Source organism: Rana temporaria, chromosome 7 (assembly GCF_905171775.1).
Source record: "Rana temporaria chromosome 7, aRanTem1.1, whole genome shotgun sequence".
Taxonomy (NCBI): Eukaryota; Metazoa; Chordata; class Amphibia; order Anura; family Ranidae; genus Rana; species Rana temporaria.
Genome location: NC_053495.1, coordinates 87987360 through 88013945, shown reverse-complemented (window position 1 = coordinate 88013945; position 26586 = coordinate 87987360). Strand labels below are relative to the sequence as shown.

Here is a 26586-nt window from a genome sequence, read left to right as displayed (position 1 = left end):
AAGGTTTGCGGACTACAAATACATGGGAATAGAATCCCTGGTACTGCTGATCTTTTGGTACTGGCACTACCACTAGTTGCTCGGCTAGTTCCTGTATACCCTCTAGGAGGGCATACCTCTTCAGGGCATCCCTGGGAAGATGTGTAAGGGTGATCATGGAGGGGGGTGTTGCCAAGAATTCTAGACGATAACCTTCTCGAACAATTTGGCAAATGTAAGGGCTGTTCGAAATCTTTTCCCATTGAGGTAAGAATTGGGACAGCCGAACCCCTACTCTGATCTTGGCGTCACTTAGACTGTTTGTCGCCGGTCTTGGGAGAAGGGAAAAGCAAGTTGTTCTTCTTATTCCCTTTACCAAAATTCCAACATCTGTAGGGTTCTTTTTTGTTTTTTTGCTTGGCTTGCCCCTGGGGGCCTCGAAAAGTTTTCCTGAAACCTTCTTATTTGGGTTTAACTGGAAATGTTTTGCCTTTTTCTGATGACCTAGCCAGGACATCATCTAGGCCCTTGCCAAACAAAAGAGAACCCTGAAAGGGGATGCCACACAGTTTACCTTTTAGATGTCGCATCTCCCTCCCAGGCCTTGATCCAAACAGCCCTTCTAGCTGAGTTAATTAAGGCTGCTGTTTTGGCTGAAGCTCTTGCAGATTCAATTTCTGCATCTGCCAGGTAAGCAATCGCCTTCCTTATCACTGTAAGGGACTCTACCACCTCCTCTGAATCAGAGTTCTGAGACAGGTGCCCGGTGAGCGTCTCCACCCAGATATTGGTATTCCTGGCTACACATGCTGCTGCTAAGTCTGGACTCATAGCTGCTGAATTAGCTTCCCAAGCCTTCCTAAGGAGAGATTCTGCCCTGCGGTCCATCAGGTCCTTGATATTACCGGCATCCTCAAAGGAGAGATCAGACAATTTAGTGACTTGCGACAAAGCCGCATCAAGTCTAGGGATCTTAAAAAAGATCTCCTCGTCCTCCAGGGAAAAGGGAAACCTTCTTTTCCAGGTTTTTTGTTTGATAATTCTCTTTTCAGGCTCTCTCCATTCCTTAAGGGACTGGTGTAGAGGGAATACCCTAGACTGGGTGTCACCCAGGCCCCTATAAACTTTATCCTGTGCTGAGGTTGGTTTAGGGGTCTCTGGGATCTCCTCTGTGGCGTAAATTGCCTGGAGGAGACTCTCCAGATCTTCTATAGCAAAGAGGTGTCTCTTTAGTCGCATGTCTTCCTATACTGACTAATGGAGTCTCCATCTGCCTCCCCTGAGCTGTGTCTAGATCTGGTCAGACTCACTACCTCACTCTCTTCATCCTCTGCCCGACCCAGAGGGGGTATATGTGAAGGTGTGAAGAAGGCACTTGGACCCTTAAAGAATAGACTTTCTTGGGAAGAAGTGCCTTCCCTGGGGGTGAGTTCCTCTATGTCAGTCTATACTGACTGCCCAGCTGCCTCCCGGAAAGCTTTGACTGTTGCTAACATTTCCATCTGCATAGATGCAAGAAAACTCTTCATCATTGCAGCAGCCTCTTTTCCTGCTAAATTATTTATACATTTATAGCAGAAGGGTTTTGAGTAGGATTTAGGGAGCTTCTCCTTACAATTCCCACACCTCTTAGAGGAACTATGCCCTGCAGCGGCAGGAGACTGAACTGAGGCCTCCTGGGCTCCGCTGGGGGATTCTGAAAAGACATGAGATACACAAAATATTACTCCGTCTTCCCCCCAAGACTGCTGGTTTGTACTGGGGAGGAAAAGAAGCAAACAAGAAGGGATCCAGATCCTGCTCTGGCCGTTCCCTAAAAGTCGGGAACTCTCGCTGCCTCCTTCCTCCCTTTCCAGGGGGGATTAGTACTCACCGACCCCCGACCTGGATCTGCCAGCAGTCGTGTCCGTCTTCCCATCCTCTTTCATGAGGAGGTTGACTGGGTCCTGGCTGCCGGTACCTCTGAACAGGCTGTCCGCAAGCCGACCACTTCCACCGCCAACGCTGCTCTCCACGCTGCTGCACAGGCACTTCCGGGTTGCGCCGACGGGAACCGCCCACTTCCTGTGACGCGGTTCCTGTCTCTTCTCAGAGCGAGGCTTGGAGCGCGGCATTCCGACTAGGAAACGATCCCCGGGAAAGAGCGATTCGAATGGCGGCGGTTTCCTCCAGCACCACAGTGATGGCTCGCCTCCCCGCAGCTCCGAGCACTGGTGAGTTAGACCAAACCTACAGGTTAGTTCAGCCCTCCCCGGCCTCCCTAGAACCTGTCTCAACAGGGGTACCTTCGACCCTCCCCGGTCTCTAGGTTTTTAAAACAAAACAAACGTGTCGCTGTGTTTCTGAGAAACACAATCAATACTGGGGAACAAGGGGGGGGGGGGAGGTTGGAGCTTTTTAAACTGTCATGTGATTGTGTTTCCTGCAGGGAGGAGCCATCATCTCTCAGGTGCCGTCCTGGAAGGTGATAGGAGAAAACACCCCTTTAGAGTGTATTGGCAACGTGTTTATTGGATGTGACAACCTTTTAGGTGTCACCCTCATCCCTGGCTGTTTAAGCCAGTGGGATACATACTGTCATGCCCATCTGTATTCCTCTTATAGAGCCTGAGGACGGATGTTTGCTTGGGAAAGCTATGAGGCTGCTCCTTCATGTTCATCCATGTCTTCTTATTGAAGGATCTGAAGCATGTTCGCGCTGAGATTGGTAAACACTAATAGATAACCTCTCCACACGGTATTTGCACCATTCAGCAAACCAACTCATAGCCCCGGATCACACTGGTGCGTTTTTTGACATGCGACCTGACCAGTCAAATCGCATGTAAAAATAGGCGGCAATCGCACTGCCCCAATCTGTGTAACGATGCATCTGCGGCACCGCATCAACTTCAAAAAGGCAGTTTCGTACTACGTTTGCGATTTTGGGCCATGACCCATATTGACATCCGCACAGAGACCTGCACAGATGTCTCTAAAAATCGCAACTGGAATCGAGACTGACCAGCGGGAGGAAAAAACTGAATTGCACAGCCTTATTCCCACAACCCAGTGTGACCCTCGACAAGGAAAAAAAAAAAAGGTTAATTGCAGTAAATAGATTGCTTAGTAACAAACCCTGAGGGGTTAACCACAGCTAGAGGGAGACAGAAGCTTCCATCTACAGCTCTGATCAACCACATGGAGGTAAATTAGCTAAAACCTAGTCCTGGAGGAATCAGGACATGATGCAAAGTTTGTTCAGAGCATCAACAAAAAGGTAGGCATTTCTAACAAACATACAATCATCTCCTGCAGTGTACACAAACCAAGGGAATTGTAGACATCATAGACATGCTTTTCCATACTCTTTATTTTTTTTATGAAATCCAAAGGCATCACAGGTGACTACTCTATCTTCTTTTGGAAATGCTGGTCTTTGGAGGGGGTTTGGCATAATGGCACAACAGTAAGCAAACATGAGAAGCCACCAACAGATTATAGCCATGTGTGAACAGACAAAGTGTATCTGTTATGCAGAGCACTCTCTGTCCAGTAATGCAGCATACATTGGATACAAAGCATTTAGCTCGCCCAACCTCCGTCATCCGACTGTCAACACTGGCACAGCGCAGGTGCGCGTGCATAGGGGAGCACTCTGCCACGACCGCTGTCCATCTTGTTTGGACCATGCAGACCCCAGACATGGCTGTTAGCCATGATAAAGCCGTCCCGAGGACCAACAGCGGGGCACCCTGGATTATGGTGCCCCAGAGGCGATTCAGTTTGCATGTGTTGCGCTATATAAGTTTCTCACTCACTCTAGACGAGACACCAGGGACTTCGTCCAGCTTTATCCACACGTATGGATGGACGGCCAGCCAGGTAGAGGAGCACACCCACGTCCTGCATGTAGGAGGAAAGAAGAACGCTGAGGCCGTGGTGAGTGAAAAATGTATAGTTAAGTCCTGATCACGTGGTGGTGGTGGGTGGGGCCTCACCCAGCTGTGCTGACATGGAGCCATCAGGAAATATAATTTAGAGTGATGATAGTGTAACAATACGCCAAATTAGTTTCAGGTTTATGGATCGCAACTGCGGAGACTTCTCAGGTTCGAACCCAGGTTTCACTCTTAACTCAGTCAAGAGTTTGGGTTCTATCATCACAGCCTCAGTAACTAAATAGTGCTTATTCCAGCATAAGCAACATTAAAGTGAATCTTGGTATTAATGGTATAAGGATACGTATAGCTGCAGTACTGGGACTGCACACTAGGGGTTAGTAATGAACATTAACATGAGAGCTGGTATCTGTAGCAGTGAACATTAACATGAGAGCTGGTATCTGTAGCAGTGAACATTAACATGAGAGCTGGTATCTGTAGCAGTGAACATTAACATGAGAGCTGGTATCTGTAGCAGTGAACATTAACATGAGAGCTGGTATCTGTAGCAGTGAACATTAACATGAGAGTTGGTATCTGTAGCAGTGAACATTAACATGAGAGCTGGTATCTGTAGCTGTGAACACTAACATGAGAGCTGGTATCTGTAGCAATGAACTTTAACATGAAAGCTATAGTAGAGACTTCAGCAGATCTCCATAGCATTCGGCAGCATAGCAGTAATCATGAAATTGGAAGCAAAGTAGCAAGTATGGAGATCAGCGTTTAGCATTTGGTTTCTATAGCAGAGTACTTGCGGTTGCAGAGAGCTGGGCATGGATGAGTGTCCTGGGAGCCTGGACCTGGTTGCTGTGAGCTGTAGCGAACAAGGAGTCCTGGTGGTCCAGTTCAGGAAGCTGGAGCTTAGATCAGGTGAGTCTGGAAGCCCAGCTGACAGTGGCATTCTGTCAGCAATAGAGGAACACCTTCCTGTCAGTGCTGGGAGTTTAAATAGGCCGCACAGGAGCGAACCAGGAAGTACCACTAGGTGGAGCACCTCCACAACCACCGTGGAGAGCAAGGCTGCAGGAAGTGAATGGGTATTCGGAAAGAAGGAAGAAACAAAGAGAGTTGACTGGGAAAGAAGCAACTATAGTTGTACTTAGAGCAAAGTTAATGGTGTGACGTTACATAGCCCCCTCCTCAAGGGAGCACCTCCGGGGCTCCGACGACCAGATGGCCGATTGAAGACTATTTCTTTTTCTTTTTGGACTTCGTTGCTTTTGAAGTTCTGGTAGGGGGTGCACTGAGTGCTTGTAAAGCTTGTTCAAACACTGCTAGATCCTGTATACGGACCATGGTACCATTCGAGGCATATGTGCAGTCAGGGGGAAGAACTTCACTTGGGGACACAGGAACTGGAACTGGAGACACTGGAACTGGAGACACAGGAACTGGAGACACAGGAACTGAAACTGGAGACACAGGAACTGGAACTGGAGACACAGGAACCGAAACTGGAGACACAGGAACTGGAACTTCAACTGGGAAGGTAGGTACAGCGAGCTGAAGAACAGGTGCACCGGGTAACGTGGGATCATTGGAGGTATCTTGATTGAGTAGTTGTTTGAAACTAGTGGAAGCCCCAATGACACGGTTTGAAGGCAAAATAGGAAGAGGTAGAACGTCTGCAAAGTCCTGTAGATGGACTGGAAGATGTGGAAGATCAGAAGAGTGAGCCTCAGCTACTAGGATCGGAGAGATAGGATAGCAGGTGTCTTTGCAATAAGTGGACTGTAGCTGCACAGTACCGTTGTTCCATTGGAAAGTAGGTTGATGGAGTAGCAACCAAGGAAGACCAAGTACTATAGGATAGAGCGGTGAGGGGATGATATCAAAAACGAGAGACTCAGTGTGACCTTCAGCACAAGTGACTAGCAAAGGATGCATTTGAGTAGTAACTGGACCTGTGGAAGAAGTGGAACCATCTATGAAGGTAACTGAAAGAGGAGTATGTTTAGTCACCCATGGAATCTTCTTGGTATGAACTAGGCCAGTGTTAATAAAGTTGCCACAGGCTCCAGTGTCAACCATAGCTTCAATGGTGATCCTTTCGTGGTCCCACTGTAGGGTGAGAGGAATAAAAATGTAGCGATTGGTAATGGTCTGAGATCGATTGTGCTTACAGATTTGTGAAATATTACCTCGAGACTTCTTTGAGAGAAGTGGGCAGCAAGAAACTGAATGGTCAGAGCCAGCACAGTATAAGCAGAGGTTTTGATCTCTCCTTTGTTTCGCCTTAGGGGATAGGGGCCCCCTGATTGCCCCTATGTCCATGGGTTCCCCTATAGGAGGTGAACTAGCTCTTATAGGAGTTGGAGGAATAGATGAATTCGCTCGTTCCACCTTTCTTTCTCTGAGGCGGCGTTCTATAGCAACTGTAAGAAGCATGAGATCCTGTAAGGATGAAGGTATATCAGTACGTGCAAGCTCATCTTTCATGGCCTCCGATAGGCCCAAGCGGAATTGGACTGAGGTGACCAGGCTGCAATTAATGTTTTTTTTTTTTTTAGTCAGAGAAGGCAAGCTCAAAATAACACAAAAACATTTTTTTCTGCCATTTTTTTATTTAAAAAAAATGGCAGAAAAAAATGTTTGTGTTATTTTGAGCTTGCCTTCTCTGACTAAAAAAAAACCCCATTAATTGCAGCCTTAATGTGCCACCAAACGCAGCCACTGTGCCCATCACATGCAGCCACTGTGCCCATCAAACGCAGCCACTGTGCCATCAATTGTCGCCACTGTGCCATCACATGCAGCCACTGTGCCAGCACACGCAGCCACTGTGCCACCAAACGCAGCCACTATGCCAACACACGCAGCCACTGTGCCATCAATTGTCACCACTGTGCCATCACATGCAGCCACTGTGCCCATCAAACGCAGCCACTGTGCCATCAATTGTCGCCACTGTGCCCATCACACGCAGCCACTGTGCCACCAAACGCAGCCACTGTGCCATCACATGCAGCCACTGTGCCATCACATGCAGCCACTGTGCCAACACACGATTATTTCTTAAAAACCGGGGGGGGGGGGCGCAGTTTGCCATCTTCGCCCTGGGCACCAAATGGCCTTGTCCCAGCACTGCCGCTCTGGGATCTTCTTTGAGGTAGGAAACAAGAGTGAGTATTTTAATCCTGTCAGAATAGTAAGTGCGCGGCTGTAACTCAAACATCAACTGACAGGAACTGACAAAATGACGGAATAACCTCCTATCACCAGAGAAGGGTTCAGGTGGGCAGACCTTGGGTTCCGCACGATCCCTGTGAGGAGGAACAATTTGGTTAAGACGGTTACGGAGAGTGTCATTCTCCAACCGTACTTCCTGCAATGAGGCAGAGAGACCTACAAGATGATTGGTTAGTTCCGCTGGATCCATTTTGAAAATGGTTCCTCTATTATGTAACAATACGCCAAATTAATTTCAGGTTTATGGATCGCAACTGCGGAGACTTCTCAGGTTCGAACCCAGGTTTCACTCTTAACTCAGTTAAGAGTTTGGGTTCTATCATCACAGCCTCAGTAACTAAATAGTGCTTATTCCAGCATAAGCAACATTAAAGTGAATCTTGGTATTAATGGTATAAGGATAAGTATAGCTGCAGTACTGGGACTGCACACTAGGGGTTAGTAATGAACATTAACATGAGAGCTGGTATCTGTAGCAGTGAACATTAACATGAGAGTTGGTATCTGTAGCAGTGAACATTAACATGAGAGTTGGTATCTGTAGCAGTGAACATTAACATGAGAGCTGGTATCTGTAGCAGTGAACACTAACATGAGAGCTGGTATCTGTAGCAATGAACTTTAACATGAAAGCTATAGTAGAGACTTCAGCAGATCTCCATACTGGGAAAGAAGCAACTATAGTTGTACTTAGAGCAAAGTTAATGGTGTGACGTTACAGATAGGTATAATTGGGGAATGTGTTTTTTTTTTAGCCCTTCTATAGCAAAATATTTTTTTAAAGTTAGTTTTCTAATGAAGTGATTTAAATCAACAAACAATTAAAATATATTTGGTTTTGAGGATAGGTCTTTTTTTTTTTTACAAAGTTTTTGTTCACTGTTGGTCAATGTGTGTGAGGAGAGGTTGAAGATTCCATAATTTACATTTTTTGTCTTTTTTTTCCCTATATTTTGTACTGGAGATTGGTTGATAGATCGTATGAGGGCTCATGAGTGTTTTGGGACGTTCTAAAAAATAATTTTCAGAGCTGTAGGTACTGATGGTAGGTGTAGGAGGTTTAGAGATCTTGGGATTGAAGAAATGTGTGATGTTTTGTTATTTGGGTAGAATTTGGGGCGATGGAGTTTCTTTCTTTCCCATAGGATGGTCTCGGGTGTAGTTATAGGCCCGGATTCACGTAGCACTTACGCTGACGTATTTCGAGATACGCCGCGTAAGTGTAAATGTGAGCCGTCGTATCTGTCCACAAAGCAAGATACGCCTGAAAATAGGCTTCTTCCGACCGACGCAACTTGCCTACGCCGGCGTATCTTGGGTGCATATTTACGCTGGAGGCATATGGGAATTTCGATTCCAATATGCAAATGAGGGAAATACGGCGATTCACGAACGTAGTTGCGCCCGGCGCATCATATACGCGGTTTGCGTAAGTCCGGCGTAAAATTATTCCTCATATAGGAGGCGCAAGTCATGCAAAGGTATGGACCAGGGAACACAGCCATCGGATTTTACGTTGTTTACATAGTACGTGAATAGGGCTGGGCGTAGGTTACATTCACGTCGTAGGCAGTGATTCGACGTATCTTAGGGAGTAGTTTCGACGTGATTCTAAGCATGCACACTGGGATACGTCATTTGCATGGGGTCACGCTTCATTTAAATAGATCACGTCCACTTCCACCTACTTTGAATTAGGCTGGCTTACGCCTACGAATTTACGTTATGCCGGCGCAACGTTGGGAGCATTTGCTTTGTGAATTCCATGCTTGCCTCTCTGCGTTGCGTCAGCGTAAAAGAGATACGCTACGGCGGCATATATATGCGCCGATGTATGTGAATCTGGGCCATAGTGTCAGTCTTGAGGGGCAGAATGTGGCCTGGCCAGTCCGTGCGGATGGTGTTTCCCTATGCTTTTTCTACTTGTCTGGAACCTCTCCCTGCGGCTAATCACTGTCCCTATCAGACTGATGACCTGACCCTACACTACCCTACACTACCCATACACAAAATTTTCACCAAGCCTGGGAGCCAGGGCCTTAAAGCCGTGGTTACCCTAAAAATAAACTTTTAACATTGCTTTTCCCACATTAATTCTGATTAGAATCGTCTGGTTTTATTAAAAAAAAAACATCCGTACATACCGTTTGCTATATTCGTTCTCACCGCCACTTCCGGGTACGATGCTGGCGGTGGGCGTTCCTAATTGATGGACAGGCATCCGACCGACGCATACATCGCGTCACGAGATGCCGAAAGAAGCCGAACGTCGGTGCGCATGCGCCGTATAGAGCCGGAAGTGGCGGTGAGAACGAATATAGCAAACGGTACGTACGGACGTTTTTTTTTTATAAAACCAGCCGATTCTAATTGTAATTAATGTGGGAAAAGCAATGTTAAAAGTTTATTTTTAGGGGAACCACCGCTTTAAATAGACTCTGCCTAACCAAACATAGTTGTCAGAGTCACATGAGGCAGCAGCAGTATCTAATTGGATAGCAGCAGCATCTAATCGGATAGCTTGCCCAGTGACCCAGGAAACCATAGAGCAATGCCACTTACAGTAAAAAAAATAAATAAAATAGGCTGCACATGCTTACAAGTGTATGGGCAAGAAAAAAAACACATGTAGCACATCTCTGTAATAAATGCATATTTCCCCATATGTTGTCTTTTTGTAAATGTTACAAGCACAGAAAAATGGTGTGAGCTTCTAACATCCTTTAATAGGCTCACAATGCTCCCTCTGCTGAACTGAAATCCCATGCAATATTATTCCGCCCTGTCCAAGATCTTCATTGCTAAACTACAGAACACCACCTCCTCTCCTCATCTCTAAAACAAAAGCATTTTTAAAGGAACAAAACACAGAGAGTCAGTTTGATTGTCAAAGAGCGGTACAATAATGAGTGTCTGCAGGCAACAGTGAAAGATGATGGGCATTGCTTGCAAGTTTGGAGCTGCAGATGGAGTTGGTCAGGATCAACGGTGTCCTCAATACAGGCAGATGCTTATGCATCATGCCATGCCATCAGGGAGGTGTTTGATTGGCTCAAAATGTATTCTGCAGCAGGACAACGACCCCAAACATACAGGCAATTTCATTAAGAAGTATCTTCAGAGTAAGGAAGAACAAGGATTCCTGGAAGCCCTGACTTTAACATCATTGAGTCTGTCTCAGATTACATGAAGGGACAGAAGGATTTATCCACAAAAGATCTGTGGTTAGTTATTCAAGATGTTTGGAACAATCTACCTGTCGAGCTCCTTCAAAAACAAGCACTGCGTACCTAGAAGAATTGATGCTGATTTGAAGGCAAATGGTAGTCACACCAAATATTGATTTGATTTTAAAAAAGAAAAAGAAAATATATATTTTTTTAAAAATTCCTGCTTTACAGAATTTCTTCACACCTGCCAAAACCTTTTTGCACAGTATAGACACTATATTAAAAATTAACCACATTGTGGGTTGTCCCCTCAACAGGAATAAAGGAAAAAATTCCAATGAGGACACTAGTTCTAGTGACCCTGTTAACGACAAGAGATTTTTCATCACATTCCTCTCACTTTCTGTTTTGGCTATGGAACAGGAAAAATAAAGGAACACTTAGGCCTAGTACACACGAGAGGATTTATCCGCGGATACGGTCCAGCGGACCGTTTCCGCGGATAAATCCTCTCGAGGATTTCAGCGGATTTGGATCCGATGGAGTGTACTCACCATAGGATCGAAATCCGCGCCGAAATCCCCTCGCGATGATGTGTCGCGCCGTCGCAGCGATGATGACGCGGCAACGAGCGAGACGCTGTCATATAAGGAATTCCACGCATGCGTCGAATCATTACGACGCATGCGGGGGATCCCTTCGGACGGATTGATCCGGTGAGTCTGTACAGTCCAGCGGATCAATCGGTTGGGATGGATTCAAGCGGATAGATTTGAAAGCATGTCTTCAAATTTATATCCGCTTGAAATCCATCCCAGGGGATAAAAATCAGCGGAAACAGATCCGCTGGATTGTACACACCATAGAATCTATCCGCTGAAACCAATCCGCTGAGATTTTTCAGCGGATGTATTCTATGGTGTGTACGGGGCCTTAAGGTTAGTTTTTTATTAGATAAATTGATTGCTGTAAGCTAGAGCATTTAAATATCACTTACCTTGTTTTTCCTTTTGACCTCCAAAATACAGTAATCCAGGTTTGAAAATGCCATTTCCTGTCTCTCCTCTTCTTGCTTTCCACCAGCATCTGAGCTGTTTTGCATGGTGGAAAGCAGAATGTGCTCACCCCCTCCCTATGACTACAGCCCTGCGTGAAGATGCTCTCTTATCCCTCACAGGCATGGAGGCTAAGCCTAATAGGAACTGTAGTTCCCATTAGGCCGTGATGTAGCAAGAATGAATGCGCACCGCAAACCAGGAAGTCAGTGAGAATAATGATTCAGGAGTGACGGAGGTGAATAAAACAGCTCGATTTCAACAGGTATCAAACTAGTTATAATGCAAAACATTACTTTTTACTTTATCAGCTACTGTCAGACTTTAATTTAAGAGGAAAATATTTTTGTCTTTACAACCCCTTTAAGGAACATTTCCAAAAAGGGAGACAGATGGAAAAAAAACTGAAAGGTTAAAACCTGACTTTAACATCATCGAGTCTGTCTCAGATTACATGAAGGGACAGAAGGATTTGAGGCAGTCTAATGCCAATATACTGTAATATATATTGGCTTTTTTTTTGCTTTAGTTCTACTGTAAATTTGACTGGATTTTTACACTATATGACCAGATGGACAAATGTATGTTAATGACTCTTGTATTATTTTTAATTTTAGATTGAACTCAAAGAAGTTGTTCATTGGCGTTCCAATATGAATAAAAAGGTTTTGCTTTAGTTCTACTGTAAATTTGACTGCATTTTTACACTACTGTATATGACCAGATTGACAATTGTATGTTAATGACTCTTGTATTATTTGTAAGTTCATAACTCTTTTTTAATTTTAGATTGAACTCAAAGAAGTTGTTCATTGGCGTCGTGCAGTCATGGCTATGAGCTTCAACTTAGTATCCCTCACACTCTCTACCATAGCCCTACTTAGCAGCTATTGGTGCGAAGGCACCCAGAAAGTTCCAAAGCCTCTTTGTGGGAATGGTAAGGCTACCAAATGCATAGTTGTTCCAATAGCCGTGGAGAGCGTCAATGCATCTGGGCAAGATGTGGTCCATTATAGCTGGGAGACTGGAGATGACAGGTTTGCTTTCCGCTATTTTCATACCGGGATCTGGTATTCTTGCGAGGAAAACATTCTAGGTACAGGTAAGCAAACAATTTTCTTTTTTTGTGTTATCAGTTAACAGGCATTTGAAATGTTATGATGTTTATTGTTCATTGTTGGTTAGTACATTTAAAGTTTATTTGCCCTTTTTGCTTTTTCCAAAATGCATGCTTAGAGTTTACCTCCTGCCAGCCTGGATCTTCTTCCCACTGTTTGTGTGTAGTCAGTAGCTCCTCAAAGACTTCTATGGGCTTTCTACCAAGACAGGAGATGCTTGATGGACATTCCCAAAGAAGTCTATGAAAAGCAAACAGTGGACAGGAGGGGATATACATTGTGGAGAGCTGGGGCTGCAACAGCTGGGTAAAGATGCACTTGGGCTTGGGGGGGGGGGCAAAAAGGGTAAGATCATTCAGTTTGGAAGTGATCTTGTCACCACAGGGTTACTCCTGCACACAGTCTGTAATGGAAGAGGCAATATATGGTAACCTGTAGCAGTGATTAGGGATAACATGACTGCTGTGGGGGTATTAAAGGACACTGTAACTGGTGTGGTGGTCATCAGAGACATTGTAACAGGTGTAGCATTGATCAGGGACTATATGACAGGTGTGGCGGTCATAATGGACACTGTTAGTAGGCGGCAGTGATTAGAGACACTGACTAGCAGCACTGATCTGGTGACATTTTACTACTGTGGTGGTGATCAGAGAAAATGGCTGGCAGCAGTGATATCAGAGCAGGCAGTCATTGTACATGATTGTCGCCACAGCTGTATGATGTCACCACAGTGACAGTGCTCTTTCTATGGTGACAGTATGTTCTGGTGACAGGTAGGGGGTTGATCAGGATTTTTATTTTTTTATTGCTTATGATTGCTTTTACAATGATGATAACTGTATAAGCAATCCATGATGCCATTGTTTACTATTGTGATTGCTGTGATTGGTCACAGCTATTACATAGTACAGGGCTGCTGTGATTGACCCTGTTCCATGTGATCACTGTACCAATCAAAGAGATCACAGTAATAAGCAATGGCGTCATGAATGACAGCCATTGTTTACTATTTTTCATGTTATTGCTGTGATTGATCACAGTGATCACATGGTACCAGGGCCAATCACACTGACCCAGTACCCCTATCTTTAATCTGCTGTGTCCAGAAAAGAGTTCCAGAAGTGGGAGGACACATGGATGCATCCTCCCAGAACGCTTGATCAATGTAAGGAATGTAAATACTGTACACTATATTGTGTTTATATCAGTCTCTTGTTGATCTAAGAGAAGGCCAATTCGTTGAGCCAAAGAGGCTCTGTTGTGTGCACATGTATGGGTAAAGAACATGCTAACAGCTAGAGAAATGACACCCTACAGTCTGCTGCTGCTCTTTCAATATCTAGGTACAGGCTGATGGTAGAGAGTTCTTCAAGTTGTATTACTTCGGTAAGAAAATGTGAGAATAATGTTTTGGCTATGCCGCGTAGCAGGGCTCTATAAATTTCAGGAATGGAACAGATGGAAATTTATTTTTTTCAGCTAAATTACTTGTAATATTTCAAACAACTGTAAATATACCCACATTAGTAGTATATAACTATATCAGTAGTATTTGGAGTAAATAAAATGTTTTATGTTCAGAACTCTCAAAGTTCGCAGACAGCTCAAATGACTGGCTTGCACCTGTCCAGGTGTACTCTATGTATCAAAGGAACAGGAAAGGTAGAAGAGGGGGAGTGTGCCCGTATGTCAACAAATGATTTGCTAGTGAACACAAGGGAAGACATTGTTAATGGGGCAAGGGAGGAGGTGAAATCATTGTTGCTGGAGCTTCAGGGAGGAAACAAATGGGAAATTAATAGTGGGCGTATGCTACAGGCCCCCTAAATGAAGGAAAAGGAGGAGTCTGATCTCATGTCACAGGTTGAGATGACAGTGAGGCAAGGCAATGTTATTAAAATGGGGAACTCCAATTATCCAGATATTGACTGGGCAGACATAACTGCTCACTCATATGAGGCTTATCATTTGTTAAATGTCTTGCAGGACAACTTCATGTGTCAATTGGCGGATGCCTCAAATAGAAATGCTCTGCTAGATCTACTAATTACAAATCACATAGATCTGATTGCAGATGTTGAAATAAGGGATAACTTAGGAAACAGAGATCACAGAGTAATTACATTCAATGTAAATCATAGGAAAAGAAGGCACAAGAGTAGTGCAAGAACACTAAATTTCAAGAGAGTGCTCCATACTGCAAGATATTAACTCCTTTGTGCCGACTGCCTCCTGGCACTTTAGGAGTTTTAAAAGTCAGGAGGCGGAGGCAGGCATTCGGCTCATGTGACCGCTGTGATTGGCTGTCACAGTTGCAAGTTTGCATCAGAGCTTACCAATCCCTGGCGGCTACTGTGCTGGGAGCTCACAGGGACTGCGCTCTCAGCATGGTTAGTAGTTTACACAGTGCCATATATATGTGTGCAGCAAGCATCAAGTTGTTAAAAAAGATCGAATTATAGATGCAATTAAAAAAAAAAAAATAGAAAAAAAAAAGAATGATAGATGGAATGAACACTGAGGAAAAATGGGAGCGCTTTAAGAACATATTGAATAATGGCATAAGCCAGTGTATTCCAATGGGCAACAAATGTAAAAGAGCTAAGGTTAAACTTGGGCGGGTAAACTTTAGAGTAAAAAGGCATATAAAAGTTGAAAAGTACCCACATACATGGGTGAAAAAAGTGCTGCTTACCCCCAAAATACTAACAACAAAACAGGAAATGCTCCCAAGGGCTTTTAGGCAGCAAAAAAGATCAAACTAATACAGAGATTAGTGTGTAGAATGTTTTTTTTTTTATTGATACAAAAAATGTTTAAAAACAACTTGATTAAAACATGAGCTCTGGTATGCATAACCTCAACAGCAAAGAACGTCTTTGTTATACAGACAGATGAGGCCTTGTACACACGATCAGTCCAAACTGATGAAAACGGACTGAAGGCTGAAGTCTATGGTCTGATGTGCCTACGCGGTGACGTAAAACACAACGATGTGCTAAAAAAAACGAAGTTCAATGCTTCCAAGCATGCGTCGACTTGATTCTGAGCATGCGCGGGTTTTGAACCAATGTTTTTGCGTACTAACCATCAGTTTTGACCGATCGGTCATCAGTCCATCAGTCCGATTTTAAAGCAAATTTTAAAACTTTATCCTGAAGGACAAAAGCCTGATGGGCCATACACACCGTAGGTTTGGACTGATGAAACTGAACTTCAGTCTGTTTTTATCAGTTTGGACTGATCGTGTGTACAGGGCCTAACAGTTTATACATAGAAATTTTCAACTTAGTAATACTGCCCAAGGGACCCCAATTTGTTTCGATTCTGGTAGTCCAAATCTTCCCCAGGGGGATGAGGACATCGAAATCATAGAACATATCAAATAAAAAAATGTACATTCAAATAATATTTCATACTGTGAATTGATTTAATCAACCATAGGGAAATCATACCTTTAGTAAGGAGGTTAAGTTTGACCAGAGCAAGCTTTAAAAACACAAAGGTTCATTCCAGATGGATGCCTGAACAGAAGCTGCAAATGGGCCCACTCCAACCTACAGGAGATCACACCCACGGAACAGGAGGGGCATAAAGGACAAGTATGCATCTGCAATATAAATGATCAATAACTCATTTAATTATCACACTTTATGTAACACAAAGTATATATATATGTGCTTACCCAGTCTGAAACTTTTTCCCAAAAATTACAGAGAGATGTAATATAGTATGTTAGTAGACTGACATCATAGTAGGCGTTTTTGAAAAATATATACCGGTATGTAAAACTATCAATAACGAGGAGTGTTAACTAGCCACTCTGGCCCTAATCATATAAGAAATATTTAAATAGGCACAAGACTATAATTAGACGTTGCCTTGTAGAATAAGCTTGATTCCAAGTTCAAAGTATTTTGTAGCTGTGACTTCACCGCATAAAAGAAACATATATAGACTGCTCTCACATATGGTTAATCAAAGGCTTCTTTTAAGGGGTATCCATATTTTCCCTCAAATGATAGTGTGGACTAAACAAACAGAGGGAAAAGAGACCAAAGAAAAATCATGAATAGGAAGGAGCTCAGTCTAAAACATTAGAGGCTAATATATTGCTACTGAAGTGAGTCCTAATCATCACAGATGGATATTTACAAGGTCTGACAACAATATTTGTCGTGGCAAGGCACTCCCAAGTATAGGCGGTGATAGTGGTGAGGGTAAATCACTCTTTAAACCATACAAAATAAGGATTGTATGGACAGAAGGTGAGAAAAATGTGAGAAAAAATGGTGGGGGGATGGTATATACTGGTTTAAGCATTAAAAGTATATTAAAATCATTAAACCATAACAAGGGGTTAAAAGTTATAAATAGTCCAGATGAAGAGTCCATTTATCCTGGGTGAAAACCTCAGGGATAGTGACAATCTGGCAATCCCCACTGGAGGCAGCTAGCTGTAGAACAGAAGTTACTCTGGTGATAAGAACATAAGTGACAAGAAGGCAGCGCCAATCTGATTGTAGTAATATAAACAACAGACTTTAATCGCAAATTGTTACACTCACTAGAAAGTGTTTCTTTGTGGGCACATCACAAGATAGCAAACTCTATGTCACAGGAGTCCAGGGAGGCTTTGTACAGCATGGTCCTATCGAGCTTGGTGGCGCCGGTGGTTTCTGGTGTCCCAGACTTGATGTGGAGGGTGCAGAGAGAGTTTGTCAGCGGGACGTCACTGTGTCAGGTGGTTGCTGGTGGGCGATTAAATATGATGCATGCGTTCGGAGCATGCATGCTCCTTCATCAGGCAATCTGCCCGACTGGACTCCTGTGACATCGAGTTTGCTATCTTGTCATGTGCCCACAAACAACCACTTTCTAGTGAGTGTAACAATTTGCGATTAAAGTCTGTTGTTTATATTACTACACTCAGATTGGCGCTGCTTTCTTGTCTCTTATGTACTTACAAAGTCTGCCAGCTATCTTGCATAATGTATTTTTCACTTGTTTCTGCCCCACACTATTGTAATGATGACTGGATGGATATATATATATATATATATATATATATATATATATATATATACGTCTTAATTAGGGGTGGACCTCAAAACAAGTGAGGACTTGAGCAGGTGACTTGAGTTTCGCAGATGCCCTTACCATCCCCTCCCTAATTGCCATGATATAAAAGAGGAAAAATGGCATTTAGAAAATTATAAGGGCGAGGGGTCATGGTCGACGATCCAACACTACAGAGAATGCAGCAATCAATGTAAGAGTGCAATCAGGGCAGCTAAAATAGACCACAAGAAACACATAGTGGAGAGGAGTAATACAAATAAAAATCCCTGACATTTTCATATACAGTATATTATTGGTAAGAAAGCAAGGCCAGAGCATATTGGCCCCATAAAGCATGATCAGGGGAATGTAAACTTTTTGGAGGGGATAAGAGGCTATATCCAAGAATTTGCTTATGAAAACAGTATCATTAGTAATATTTTGGATGGATTTTTAAAAGATCATTCTTGCCAGACCAATCTGTTAACATTCTATGAGGAAGTGAGCTGTCATCTAAATATAATAAATATTTTTTGATTTTAATATTCCTATCTTTTTTCTTCTTAGCCCCCTCTGATATCAGAATCCCTCTGATGAAAGCTTTGTGTGCATCCCATAGGATTGATTTTGACACTCCTTCAGTGTCGTTTGTCCTGAAGTACTGAGTTAACTCTTTTTTTACCCTTTCTAAGCTTACTTCGTCCATTATCAGTTCTTCATTCAGTCTCCACGGACTAAAAATTCTTTGATGCCCAGGGATAGACATTGTCATGCTCACGGGGGCATGGTCTGATAGTGATGCAATTTCTATTCTTGAGTCGACAATATATTCCAGCAGGCAATGGTCAACCATAATGTAATCAATCCTAGAGTACGTCCTGTGTACAGGGGAGTAAAACGTATAATCCCTCTGTTTTGTGTGTAATATTCGCCAGATATCGACTATCTGGCAACTATGCATTTTTTTTAAATCTTTTTATGCTGTGCGTTATTTGTCCCCTGTACACGGGACGAACTATCCACTTCCGGCTCTATGCAGAAGTTCAGATCTCCTAGTAGAATTATTTTACCTGCCTTAAAATCCTGCAATTTCCCTAAGATCTCACTGAAATATTTAATTGGTTGTACATTGGGTGCATATATATTCACCATAGACATGCCATTTCTCCTATTCTCCCCTTTAGGAAAATAAATCTTCCCTCGGCATCCATCATCCTATCTTCCAAGATAAATTGTACCCCTTTAGCGAAGCCTATTGCCACTCCCCTAGCACGTTTTGAAACGGTGTCCCCATAATACCATGTCGGAAAGTCTGGGGAGTATAGCTTGACATTGGATTCTAGGGTCAAATGGGTCTCCTGTAAAAAGACAACATCCACTTTGTATCGACTGAGCTCTCTTAATATCTTGTGCCTCCTGGAAGGGGTATTCAGCCCTCTGACGTTGTAGGACATGAACTTAATTGCGGTCACCTCTCCCTCTCTATATATATATATTTTTATATCTCCGTGAGTTAGCCCCCTTTCCCCCCCCTCGCAGCCCTCCTCCCCCTCATCCGCCTACCCCCCTCTCCTTTTCCCGCCTGTCCCCCCTCCCCTCCCTCCACATCCCTCCCTATCCCTCGTCTCTCCACCCTCCCCCCTTGGCCCCTTTATGGCCTCTAAACCGGCCATGGTCCGCTGGTTCACTTTCCATGAGGTGGGACTTTGATCGTGCCACCCCCCCCCAAAAAAAAGAATTCGGGGGGAGGGGCCTCCCAGCTGTTCTCCCTGTTTACTCCCCCCCCCTCCCCCGTAGACTGCAACCAAAGCAAAGAAGAAGAAGAGGGAAAGACAAAACATAATTTCCCTACGCCTTCTCCCACTAGACCCATCCTGGCAACTCTGGAACCTGTAAATCTAGATTGTTACAAAACCCTTGGAGATCTTCGGGGAACCTTAACCTTGCTGATCTCCCCTCTTTTCTGCCTATTAAACAGGCCGGGAAACCCCAATTGTACTTTATATTCTGGGCTCTCAACAACTCCAGGAGTGGTTTAAGAATCCGCCGTCTAGCGAGTGTTTCTGGAGCCAAATCTGTGAAAATTTGTAGTTCAGTCCCTTCGTATACCCTGGGGGGCTGCCCCCTGAGTTTCCTCCAGATTTCTGCTTTCTCCTCGTAGTATCGGAACCTCACGATTAAATCTCTTGGCCTAGCTATTTCCACATTATTGGGTTGCCCTACTCGGTGGACTCTCTTGATCTTAATCGATTTCCCTGACCCTCCTCCCAGCAAAGGGATAAATATTTCATTCATAGTTTTCCTCAGGTCTTCACCCGTTACCTCTGGGATTGATCGAATTCTCAAATTCTGTCTTCTGTTTCTGTTCTCCTGGTCTTCCAGCCTGTATATAATATTTATTTGGTTTAGTTGTAGCTGTGTTACTTGTTCCCTTAAATTTTTTGACTCCTGGTCCTGTTTATCTGACCTTTCTTCTATCGCCTCCACTCTTGACAGTAACTGTCCAAGGTCCGTTCTTAATATATGGATTTTGCCTTTGATCGCACTTTCAAGTCGCAATAACATCTCGGACATTTCCCCTTTAGTTGGAATGTGTGCGTCTGCTCGTAGATCTTCCATCCTGTTTATCTCGGCTTTTCGTAGTTACTTCCTCCCTCGATACGTCCGGTGTTTCCCCTGTATTTGGAGTTAAGGTCTTTTTCTTATCTACTTTATTATCCTTTTTCTCCTGTTGTTGTTTCACTAGGCCATGGCTTTTTAAGCTTTCCTCTTGTGTCATATACTGTTTTATGGAGCTATTTGCTGCATTCTTTGGGGCGTTCCCCTTTGTAGTTCTACTCGCCGTTCATAGGGTTTTTCACTGCTCTGATACGCTTCCCCAGTTTGAGATTTTGTGTTGCTGTGATGCAGTTTTCCCCTATGCGCTCTGTCTGAGCCGCACCTTCCTCTAGCTACCCTGTTTTAACTGTCCCACCCAGTGGGGGGTTGCGGTGATCCCGCTCACTCCCAACACGCTCGCAAGCGCTCTGTACGTCCCACTCAGTTTGACTACAGGCAGGGTGTTCATCGTATTTTACAGTCAGGGGGAGTGAGGGGGGAGCCTCCCCCCCCCCAAAAAAAACGTGGGGATAGGTATCCTCCTTTCCACAGAGTATCAATAAACAAACCAGGGTCAGCAAATTTCTACTCAGCCGGCCGGGTTATGTGTGGTTATGCTGTTAGATTTTATTATGCCAACTAGCATATGTTTTTCAACAGTACTATTATACGTGACACTGGGTATGTCCACTATTTTCCTACAGACCCGGGCGATTGAACACTTCTGTAGCAAAAATAGGGGGGTGTTAGTACACTCTCCGTGTAATTAAATATGTGCCCACCAGGTTCACTGTCTTCATTGGTCCCCTATTTATTGCAACACCGGCCGTCCTTTTAACCAAACCTTTAGTGAGACCAATAGGCTGCTGCGTGTGTGCTAATATTGGTTTGGTTACCTTCACTCTTTAGCGCATTAAGTCTTCAAAATTTTTAGCTGCAAAAGTCATACTATACCCCAGCATAAGCAAGTATAAGGACCATTTTCAACATTTCTTGCTGTCAGCATACACAGGCACCATACATATTGCATTGAACAAGGAAAAACAGGGAGAGACACTATTTGCATGACACAGGAGTTTTGTTGTTACAACCACACTGGTTTTCCCCTAGTACCTCCGTTTTCTGCTCTGATGACCTTGGCTTTCACCATGACTACTCACATGCTCCAGAATGCATCCTCCGATCCGACTGTGTCAGGCAGCTTCTACTCACCTCACCACCTGCTAATCCTGTGTGGGTGAGCTTTACACATCTATCGCTTAGGCTGCACTGAGTCTAGGGGGGGGCTCCAGAGCATATGTGTATTATTTTCTCTAATGGCATCCACTGTGAAACAAAAGGCCCTAGGCATATTTTCCCAAAATGTTATCTGCTCCGGAGGCAGATCTTTCAGCCCCTGTTTCACCTGATCCTTTAAGACCTGACACATACGCACTGCCGCTACAGCAGGTTGGGTCACTGTGCCCGCAAGGAGAAAGGAAGACTATAGTAAAGATTCCAACTTCTTCTCAGAAGGATCTTTAAATACCTGGGCATTGTCTACAGGACAGGTTAAGCTTTTATTTACACAAGAAATAGCCGCATCCACTGAAGGCAGACTTCACCTCTTGGTAAACTTCTCCTCCATGGGATAAAGAACTTCAAACTTCCTAGGAGGAGAGAAACACTTATCTGGATGTTTCCAGTTGGCGTAAATCAGATTCTCCAATAAAGGATGAACCGGAAAGGAGCATGCAGCCTGTGGGGATTTTAATGAACCCAGGGAGGGAGATAGGTGAGTCAGTTAACTCCGAAGAAGGTAACTTGAATGCAGAGTGTACTGTTTCAGTATAATATTGCACCTGCAATTTAAGAACCTGGGAAGCAGAAAAAAGGTTCTTCTGAAATCCCAGATCCCTCCGACTCTTCATCCTTATCCTCCGATGGTGCTATGTCCTCCTCATCCTCAGACCTTTCTGAAGGGAGATCTGAAACAACAGAAGATGATCTGCTTCACATTTTGTCCTTTTGCAAGGACTTTGCGATCAACATAGAGATTCTTCCTTCTAAATTGTTCAGGGCTACTGCCAAAGTGTCCTCAGTGACATATGCAGGTCCAGACACCATAGGAGAGGGTGTTACTCCTGATGGAGTCAATGGCTCATCCTGTACAGGTGCATCATATATTACCAGAGAGGAAAGTACCAAGCGGCCCAGCTAGAGGCTCTCGTCTCAGGTGGCATCCTGTTAGCCTTCAGTCCTGACAAACTTGTCACTACAGTCTACACCTGCTGTCTGATGAATCACCAGTTACTGTAACTGCAAAATGCTTTGCTTGGTGTTCATTAAATTTGCTACTATTTTAGTCCATTGATTACTTGTGATCATCTCTTATTATGTCTGGGGCACCCTTCAACAAAAAAAAATATTTTCCATGATTCACTGCCACTGATTTGTACTGCAGTACAGATCTTCAGTTATGGAGCTAGAGGAAGTTTCAATGGACTACAAGTCTGTCACCTCACTTGTGTCCACTGAGAACTACAAATATGACAGAAACTAATAGGGAGAGAAACCCCCAGATTCTGTAAGAGGACGGGGTGGTTTAAGGGTAGGGGGGCTGCAAACTCTGATCATGTTTCATATTACACTTCCAATCTCTGCACTATCAGTCTCTGGCAGTGCTGGTCAGGGAAGAAACTGATCAAGCATAATCTGTGCTTTATCAGCTTCAATGGGGTCCATATGTAACAGGGGTCTTATGGTCCCCTGATGTCTTCTTAAAGAGGACCTGTCACTCAATATATGCTATCACATTAAGGGGCTTCTCAGCCCCCTAGATATAGCAATACAGTTAAGTAAAAATAAAAAGTGGTTGTAAAGGCTGAAGGTTTTTTACCTTTATGCATCCTTTGCATGAAGCTCAAAAACCTTCTGTGTGCAGCAGCCTCCACCCAGTTCACTTTAATACTGATCCTGATTGCGATACTCCTCCCTATACTAGTCCCCAATACTGAGTCTGATCCCAATCCAGCGAAGTGCACGAGAGCAGCAGGTCTCCCTGTTCTCTTCCTCCTCATTGATTGAGACAACAGTGAGAGCCATTGTTACTGCAAAAGGGAAGAGAGTGACTGATGCACACATCAAATGTACTATTTTGACGTCACAGAGCAAACTGGTTAAAAGACACCATTCTTTTACTGAACTTATACTGCATTAAGTATTTATGTTTTTTTTTTAAAACAGTGTTCTACTTTAAAGCCTATTTCTATTTTTTTTTTTTTTTTTTTACTGATATCCCAGCAATTTTAAAATTAGGCTTTCTGGAATCTGCGGGGCGTGGCCAGGACAGGCATGTGAGAGGACGCATCTCCCACAGCTCCCAGCGGTGATCCGGTATCGATCCTCCCTGGCCAATATTCCGGTTCGGAACCACCGTATGCTGACGACCAGCACTCCCAGGATCACAGCGGTACCACCACCGGCGCTTTGCACCAGAGGGATGACCCGCAAAGGACAGGCAGAGATCGCGGGGACGGAGCTCCAAGATGGCGCCGCCGCACTGGCTGTGAAGGGGACACCTCGTGGAGCGGACAAGCTGGGACCTAAAACCAGTAAGACACCTAAGATCCCTGGTAAAGATCCCCCTAAGGACATGCTCTACTATGCTCAAAAGATGTCTGGGGCTGGGGGGGTCAGAACTGCCTTCCCGATCGGGTGACCCGCAACACACTAAGCCTGCTGTGCAGGAAGATAATGTCCCGCTTTACTGGGGAGAGGAGGAGGACAGGGATCAGGCAGGTCCCAGGCTGGAGGAAAGTCAGGCCACAGAAACGCAGGTTGCGACGGCTGCGCAACCCACTCTGGCAGATATTCTTAAGGCTGCAAATAAATGCACAGCCTCTGTTGATACCCTTAAAGAACAGTTTGGATTGCTGCGGCAGGATATGCAAAAAATCCGCGAACGCACTACGGCCGTGGAAAGCAGAGTTAGTGAGGTGGAGGACCAGATGCAGCCCATGGCCCAGGACACTAGAGCTGCCCTGCAGATGGCTAGGGACGCATATGATCGGGTGGAAGACATGGAGAACCGTCTCAGACGAAACAACGTCTGTATAGTAGGTCTGCCTGAGCGGGTGGTAGGTAGAGATCCCACCACATTTGTGAAAAATTGGCTGATTGAAATTTTTGGTAAAAATGCACTGTCGCCATTTTTTGCAGTTGAGCGGGCCCACAGAGTGCCATCCCGCCCACCGCCACAGGGGGGCCCCCCAGATCCATCCTGGCAAAATTACTTCACTACTGGGACAGGGAGGCGGTGTTACGCCAGGCTCGGGAGCGACCGAATGTACAACATAATGGTGTCAGGGTGTCTTTCTACACAGATTTCTCGCAGGAGGTTCAGAGGCGCAGGGCTAAATTCTTTGATGTGAAACGCTGTTTGAGACTTCTGCAACTTCCCTATGCCATGCTCTACCCTGCGAAGCTCCGAGTGGTGGTGCGGGGCCAGGCCCAGTTTTTTGAATCTGCTAAGGAGGCCATGTCCTGGCTGGATCGCAATGAACAATCCTTACACCGTCGAGCGCAGGAGGAAGGGGAGTGAGGCCTGATTTTTCTGTTTGCCCTCGGGCACCTATTATACAATACTGGAAGTTTTCCTGATTTTCTCCTGTTTAGGGGGGAACCCCTACTTTTTTCTTGTTTGATCTATTTTTTTGGTCGGGGGACATACTAATTGGCAGCGCAATGTGAGGAGAGCTGCTCTTATCAAGCAGTTCACTGAGCTGATGGTTAACTTGACTAGCATGAGACGACGATTAGTCGCACAAAGAGTTGTAGCCGCCCTGTTGGCGGTTTGTGGAGATCCAGGACCCGTTCGGTCTGAAGGTTGCACTAACTTTTGCTTTTTCAGCTACCATACATTGAAAGAGGTACATCGCACCAGACTTGGGCCTTTGGCCCTTTTGCACGCTATTGAACAGGTGTGGACAGTTCAGGGGGTGGGCCACCCTCCCAGGGGGTGGGCCTCCCTCCCAACCATGGGGCCAGTGTGTGAATTTTTGCCCGCAATTATATGTTTATTTGGTTTTGAGGAGGATGCTCATGGCTAAGGTTCCTATTGTTTCATGGAATGTGAGGGGTATGCATTCTCCCTTGAAACGTACAATGTTATTTATGTGCTTAAAGAAATTTCTACCAGGGGTGATTTGTTTCCAGGAGACGCACTTGACGGCGGAGACTGTGTGCTCTCTGAAATATGCATGGGTGGGTAATGCATACCATTCTACACACACCTCCTTCTCTAGGGGGGTGAGTGTATTGGTGCACAATGCCCTGGATTTCCAGGAGATTGACAGTGTCATAGACTCAGAGGGGCGTTATGTATTTATCCATTGCAAACTTGGTACATTGGTCTGTGTATTGGCATGTGTTTATATCCCCCCGCCGTTCACGGCAGTGGTGCTCCGGCTTCTCCTTGCTTTTCTGGACGGCAGGCCGGACGTTCCGTTGCTCGTGGTTGGCGACTTTAATTGCTGCTTGGACCAGGTGGCGGATAGACATCCGCGCCCTAGACCCTCTGCCCTCGCTAGGAGTACTCCCCTGGCGCGGTTGTTGCAAGAGGTGGGCTGGGTGGATATCTGGAGGCACCGTAATCCCGGAGGCAGGCAGTTTACATGTTTCTCAAAGACTCATGGCTGTCTGTCCAGGATAGACCTGGGGTGGGAAATCTGAGCATACTCCCGCTGATAGCGGACTTGTCGCATAGGCCCCGCAGTGTGTCAGATCACTCGGCTTTGGTGGTGCAGCTATGCGTAGCACCACCGGGGAACTTAGTTAAGGCACCCTGGAAACTTAACGCATTTTGGCTGAAACTATTCCGATCCCATGGAGAGACAGTGGAGGGTATGCAGGGTACTTTGCTGCTGGAGAAGGGATGGAGCTTAACGTGCTACACTGGGACGCCTTTAAGGCATACCTTCGGGGCCTCCTTATAAAGGAAGTGAATGGGGTCAAGAGGGCTTCTACTGCATTATTGATAGACGTAGAGGATAGGGTTCAGGAATTGGAGCAGGCTTACATTGCAGATCCTTCTGATTTGACCAGGGAGGCCTGGCAGGCTGCTCAATCTGCCTACCAGCAATTGCTCTCCTCGTCGGCTGAGAAGAAGAGGTTCTTTGCTAAACAGGCGTTCTTTGAGGAGGGTGAGAAAACCGGCCGTATATTGGCGCGGATTGCGAACTCCCATCAACGCTCGTCTGCTATAGGGGCTATTAGATCAGGATCGGGAGGTGTAGTCTCTCAACCAGAGCAGATTATGCAGGAACTGGCGGGTTTCTATGAGACCCTGTACAGTTCTGGCACGGCATATGCTCAGGAGGACCTGGAGCTGTATTTAGCCCAATTGGTCTTCCCTGGGCTGTCCGATGACCAGCGCACCCTGTTGGAAAAACCAATCACTGTCACCGTGCCAGAGTTACTAGAGGCAGTCAGTGCTTTCCCTAATTGT

At 44.9% G+C, this 26586-nt stretch overlaps 1 protein-coding gene across 1 annotated transcript in view; it reads left to right on the top strand.

Annotated features, from left to right (window-relative positions):
• GSG1 (germ cell associated 1) overlaps positions 1–26586 on the top strand; it is a 149579-nt gene that overhangs the window by 68185 nt on the left and 54808 nt on the right. The window contains exon 2 of the mRNA XM_040359618.1: positions 12109–12421. Coding sequence (XP_040215552.1) covers positions 12109–12421 — 313 coding nt within the window. The remainder of the gene's footprint in view (positions 1–12108; positions 12422–26586) is intronic.